Below are 6315 nucleotides of genomic sequence, written 5' to 3' on the forward strand. Positions count from 1 at the left end.
ATATACACGAACATTATACAAGACATGGGGATAACAGGGCTGTTCATAAAGACAAAGTCTGTAGCCAAATGAGTCTGTTGGCAAAATCGGAGTATAGTCACCACAACGACAAATTCGGCATATAAAGCCAAAATATATAATTTTTAGCGTCATAAATATCAAATTATAAAACTTACATGGGTTGGAAGTTCAAAACTTCAAAATGGAAAATCATCCTGAAACGGAAGTGAAACAAAGTGTACACAGGTAAATATTTTCTGCACCACAAGTGGCACGTATCGTGATGTTTTAGTCAATCCAATTAAGTATGTGGGCTACCAACGTTCTTGGACTCTTTCACTTTACAATACAAAGGTAAACAGGATGAATGCTTATTGTATTTCCTTTTAGGACGACCATTGATATGTTTATGCTTTATATTTCGATAACTTATACGATGTGTATTTTGTCACCTGTATCAGTAAAATGACCGGTTAAGTGTGGGCATACTTAGATGTAAATAAAGTACGGGCTTTAAAACGATTTCAAGGGCATCACCAAGGTGTGTTGGTAAAGAAAGACACAACACCGTGTGAAATAAATGCATAAATCTTTAACAAGCATGGCAATGTAAATACTTCCGAAAGATATTTCGAGGTCTTGACATGCTTTACATGTCAGCTAGAGATCTGGACACATTTAATCCAATGAAACACAGCCGTTTATTTTTCCTGTTGTACGGTATATATATCTGACTGTGATATATAGGTTTATGACTCAAAGTCATTAACAATTTTTGTTGTAACCTAATCAACACTAATACAAGATATAAGGATTATATCTTATAATAAAAAATAAGGTCATATCAAATATCCCTGTATATCACATACGGTAAAATTCAATAAAAGGAATCTCACATGTTTTTTTTTTTATTACATGTACCTTACACAATCCAAAAGCCACTTATTACCCTTATTAGGCCAAACAAAAATAAAAAAAATGTCTGTTTAGGGTTCCCGACCGACCCTAGCTTTTTACCCCTGACCCAAAACTTTTTGATGAAAAAAAAATGAGAACGCTGATTTTCGAATTTTAGAAGGATCCTTGCCTTTCAAAATGGCTTCCAGCTCCGTGTTGGCGCTAAATGTCAGCATATGGAGCACAATTTGCCTCCAAATGGACCGTGGTTATGTAATTCTTTGTTTTACATACATTAGTAGGGTCATAATCACATGACCATACGGTACACAAAAATATACAACAACAAAAACACACACAAAAAATCGACCTACCTACCCTTGTTTTTTTGCCCATGCAACCCTAAACAGACAAAAAAACAATTGGCCTTAAAAATATCTGTGAAAGACGTATGAGATTCATCGAATAATAAAAACAAAAAAAGCTTCATATCAGGATACTAAATGAATTACGGAACACACATTCTTAATGTTTGCTACATGTATTATGATGTGAACAAATACATATTAACATATCACATTGCATTGCCAGATGTGCATCAAACAAAGAAATAGGCTTGACTGCTGGACTATGATGTGGAAATTGCTTTGAAAAAATTTGGAACAGTTCCAGTAAGCCTCAATGTTGTTGTTTTCACCATTACTGTTATTGTCACAGATAGGTTAGATTAAAATGGAAAATAAGGTTTTATTTATCTCATTAGTTGATTTTTTCCCCATTTAATTTTATATATAAGTAGTAATCAATTGCATGATGTTACCATGTATCTGCCTTGTGTGAAATATCTTAAAGGTGACTATACAAATGTATCCCCTCATGATTATGTCCAGTGATCAATGCATTTACTGTGAGCGCAATGCAAGTGTAAACGATATCAGTTGACAACTCTCTCTGAAGGTAAAGTCGACACTCAGTGTCACCCCTTAATTGGTTTTGAACCAAGTGATGATCAAAGAGAGTTCATTGGCTGTTCCTGATTCAGGTCAATGTAGGCGGGGCACTGATTGTTTTCGCGCCATCCTACACAACTGTGTGTACATGAGTTCGGTCTAACATTCATGATCTGTAACGTGAGACTGATAAATCAGCATGGCTTCTAGATCTCCCGAAATGGACGATTTTATTGAGTCGCTAGACCCTGGATTATTGACCTATAAGCAGGAGCTATATATGAGAAGTGTTACGAACGAACGGACCCTGAAATATTTACGTCCGCGTGAGGTGTCTGAAATGAGTATACCTGATGTGTATAAGCGGATGTTAACTGAACGGATTTTGAGTTTGCAGACCCCGGAAACTAAAAAAACTATGAAGGCAAAGACAAGCCCTTTCTGTCGGGAGGAGCGGGGTGTTGACCACCAAAAGAGAGGTGGTAAGAGATTATTCCCCGATTGTGAGTTGTCGGAGAATAATGACATGCCTACAAATACACAAACTGACAAAAATAGCGGGTTTATCTGTCAGGAAATAGAACGTTTAACGGAAAATCAAAAATCAATAACTTTGATTATAACAGAAAAAAAAGATGAACTAAAAACAAAGAAGTTGTGTCCAGTTCTTCCGAAGCCTCTCTCCATACCCGGATGTTGTGTGATAAAAGTGGTCTGCGATAATTGTCATCACCAAGGTCATCGGGCAGCAGGGAATCGTGGCAACAAAGCGTGTCCTTACATGGCGTGTGACGGCTACTACTATTGTGGATTGTTGAGCAAACATAAAGATTTCAAGGCTGAACTTGGCGAGGTTGGTAAACACACTTCCAATTATGTAATATATATACATGTATGCATTTCATATTTTCACAAGTGTCAGAAATTTGTCTATGAAACGTGCAGTTTCCGATCTATTTTTTTTGCAAATTCGTTATAAACGAACAGATTTACACATGTGACCGTGTATTTTACGATGTATTTGCATGCGCATTTCTCGCCGTGAGAAGGCTGGCAACTAAGCATGTTAATGTACAAAATTGTATTTTACACAAATTTAAGTTGTAAAGCTGCCTGCAAATATACAGACTACACCAATGTAAATTAGTATGTTAGTAATTGTATTTCAATTATTAAATCAGAAACATTTTACATATATTTTCGTTGCAGCTGGTTTACACAGCAATATGTAATATAAATAACCAACAACTAAATATCAAATTGTGCCGGAAAATGTGTAAACTTCGGCTCGAGATTTTGTTATAGTTTTATAAACAAATTATCTGAAATCTGAACTTCTTCTGAGCGGTCTTTGTCAAAATTGAATTAAATTAAAATATCACAATACGCTGTCTCTGTAATGTCATTAGATTTCCTTTATATTTAATTCTTTCAAGTATTAATTACCGTAATGTTAAAAACGTGAGTTATGATTTAGATTACTCGTTCTGAATTTAGAAATTAATTTAGTTTGGAATATATTGTAGATAAATACGGCTTTTAATCAACAACAATTCTTCATGTTGCATGCTTATTTTGGGTTTGTTTATTTTCGCCGGTTTTTAAATAGATTTTATGGTGTTATCTTTTTTAATGCGTGTTTTATAGGGTCTGGAACAGTACAAGATCGGGTAAATGTCTAAAGATTTACATAATTATTGGTAAGGATGCATTCAGTTCTGGAAAAAAAATCTGTAATTTAGTGAAATAATTCGTGTTTTGTTTTTCTCATTGGCAGCTTGAAAAGGAGATCACAGCGTTGGAAAAATCGCTGAAAGATGAAAGCACACAGTTGCACACGATGAGGACGTTCTTGGCACAAAATGCTTCAAGCTTTATCGGAACCATGCGCCCGAGGTTAAAGGCGATGTTCCCCAAAAAGTACGCAAACAAAGATGGCACACAGGTATTGCAGAGAGATTTACGTCTGATCAAAACGGCCACAGGTGGAAAAATACCGGAAATAATTACTCGACATTCTATGGAAAAGTTGATTGCTACAGGAAATGATAAAATATCTGTTAAATGTGGGTTTAATGAAAAAGAAAGTGAATTTTATTTGTCGGAAAATTCAGTTCCGTCTGGGTCTGGATCAACATTTCCTCGGACGTGGAATCTTCCAATGAAGTCCTCGTATCCCTCCGAAACATCAGCGTGGGCCCCGGGACTATTTCCCGTTATATCAACCCCCACGTCACCAAGCCCTCTTCCAGTTATTTCGACATCAGGCGCCTGGAACTTCACACCACCATGTCCAGGCCCACGCTCTGTTATGCCGATGTGGCCCCCAGGTCAGATTGGGATGTACGGGAATTACACGCCCTGGTCACCATACCGTCAATCGTTCAGTACCACCAGCATCGGATTTGTAGAACCATCATCCACAATTACCAGTGAGCAGGACAGTACGTCTCCTCCTCTACCTAGAGATATGGAAAGTGTGTACCCCCCTCTTCCGCCTAGCTATCCAGTTAACCCACCTCTGCCTAAAGATGATGAATGACTTTAATTATTTTTCAATTCTGTAGGTTGTGACCATGTCTGAGAAACAGACAAAATAACATTTTGGAAATTACTGAATGTGAGAGGTTTAAACAACCTACAGTAATATAAAGTTCTGCCTAAAGATGATTCATCATTTCAATTATCTTATCCGTTCTGTAGGTAGTCTGAGAAACAGACAAAGTAACATTTTAGAAATTGCATAGAAATTACTATCAATCTGAGAGGTTTCAAACTAATAGTAATATCATAACTGAACGAATGAAAAAACTCTACAAATTGTTTACAACTAAATGTATTTTTGAGGCGGGTATCAATAAATAAAGTACTACATACCAAGAAACTTTCCTCCGTTTTTTTCTTTAAGGTAAAACATGTATTTTCGGTCAACCTATGAAGATTTTTTTTACAGTTAATAAGTTGTGCACAAGTAAAAAATTTAGAATAACACTTTAAATGATCACATAACACTTTTATCGACATAAACCATTATTGTGTTTTGATTAGTTGGTCTACAGTTATCTATACATTTTATAATGTATATATATATACAGATAATAAGTTTTAATTATGCCTGGTGGCCATGCTTTTTGACCTACTTTACTTAGTAACCAGGTAATTTAAAAAAGAAGTTTGATGGTACCTGTGATCTTGTGTATATGTAGATAAATAACAGGACAGAAAAAAAGGGGGCAAGTAGAAAAGAAGTTCTAAATGGTTGACCGGAAATTCATATTTTACTATTTTTAATTTGCATGCTTAATCATAAAATTGTTGTGATCTGCACATCAGCACTACTGTAGGAAATGTACTTCATCCATCTGTCACTTTGTCGAGAGCTTCAAATACTCTTCCACCAAGAATTACCAAAGTTGTATGCAGTTTGTATATACTCCATCTGCAATCACAGGGGCCTGGTGATTACTAAATAATTGGGACCCCTCCTGGCGTTAAGGTTCCTGTGCCTGCTTTTACATTATTTTACCATATATATATATATGCAATTTTACCATATATATATATATGCAAAACTATGGCTGTGACCTATATATATATGGATTACAGAATTTTACAACTTTGGGTTTTGTTTTGGTATTTTTATCAAACATTAAAGTACATTCTGATTTCATGTTTCAAATCCATATGTTGAGAATTTCTACTGTAACAAACTGGTCTATTTTGAGTTTTAATTCCCAATACCTTCCTTTTTTGTTCCGGATTCAGATCATAATTATATGGGTTGTTTTATTAAGTGTCTTGGTAACATTTTTTACTTTGTCATCTGAATTTGAGAGAACCTGTCATCTGAATATGAGAGAACCAATGATTTAGCAGAGAATAAGCTGACTTTATCATTCTGATCTGATGTGTTCTTCTATTTACAATACCACAGAGTTTACTTACTGGTTCTTTTATTATGCCTCCCCTTTGCATGAAGATATACCAAGTATATTTGAATCACCCACAGGTAATTAGGTCACTGATCTTGACATCAAGGTCAATAGTAAAATTTACAAAGTGCAAAATAATAGTAATCTTTGTGCATACAGAGTATTTGCTAATAAGGAGATGCATGCTTTTTAGTATGTAGTTTTTAAGCTCGCCTGCACAAAGGACAAGTGAGCTCACACAATGGCAGGTCGTCCCTCCGTCAACTTTTTCTTCAAACGACTTCTTTTGAAGAACCAAAAGGTCTCGAGTCCTGCGATGGACCCGGACAAAGTTTGAGAAGGAAAATCCCCTGACCTACTTTCAAGGTCACTGGGTCCAATAGGTCAAAACCTTCATACGACTTTTTCTGAAGATCTGAAAGGTCTACGACTTCTGAAGATCTGAAAGGCCAGTAGCTTTATGTAACAAAAGAGCGATACTGGGCCTCTTGTTGATTGTAACATTTGCCTATATTGATATTTTATACACTGGCTAG

The 6315-nt window shown here is 35.7% G+C and overlaps 1 protein-coding gene across 1 annotated transcript; it reads left to right on the forward strand.

Moving 5' to 3' along the window:
* The first annotated feature begins 1202 nt into the window (after positions 1-1202).
* LOC110448164 lies at positions 1203-4959 on the forward strand. The gene is made up of 2 exons (XM_021494264.1): positions 1203-2700; positions 3625-4959. The coding sequence occupies exons 1-2, from the start codon at positions 2047-2049 to the stop codon at positions 4387-4389; spliced, it is 1419 nt and encodes a 472-aa protein (XP_021349939.1). The 5' UTR covers positions 1203-2046; the 3' UTR covers positions 4390-4959.
* Positions 4960-6315: the final 1356 nt, after the last annotated feature.

This window comes from Mizuhopecten yessoensis, unplaced genomic scaffold, assembly GCF_002113885.1.
Source record: "Mizuhopecten yessoensis strain PY_sf001 unplaced genomic scaffold, ASM211388v2 scaffold3855, whole genome shotgun sequence".
NCBI classification, from domain to species: Eukaryota; Metazoa; Mollusca; class Bivalvia; order Pectinida; family Pectinidae; genus Mizuhopecten; species Mizuhopecten yessoensis.

What these genes read in the sequence shown, in the direction of transcription:
- LOC110448164 (XM_021494264.1), top strand. Translation starts at nt 2,047, where the DNA reads ATGGCTTCTAGATCTCCCGAAATGGACGATTTTATTGAGTCGCTAGAC. An exon ending in TCAAGGCTGAACTTGGCGAG is followed by an intron (nt 2,701 to 3,624) that starts GTTGGTAAACAC and finishes TCTCATTGGCAG; the next exon opens with CTTGAAAAGGAGATCACAGC.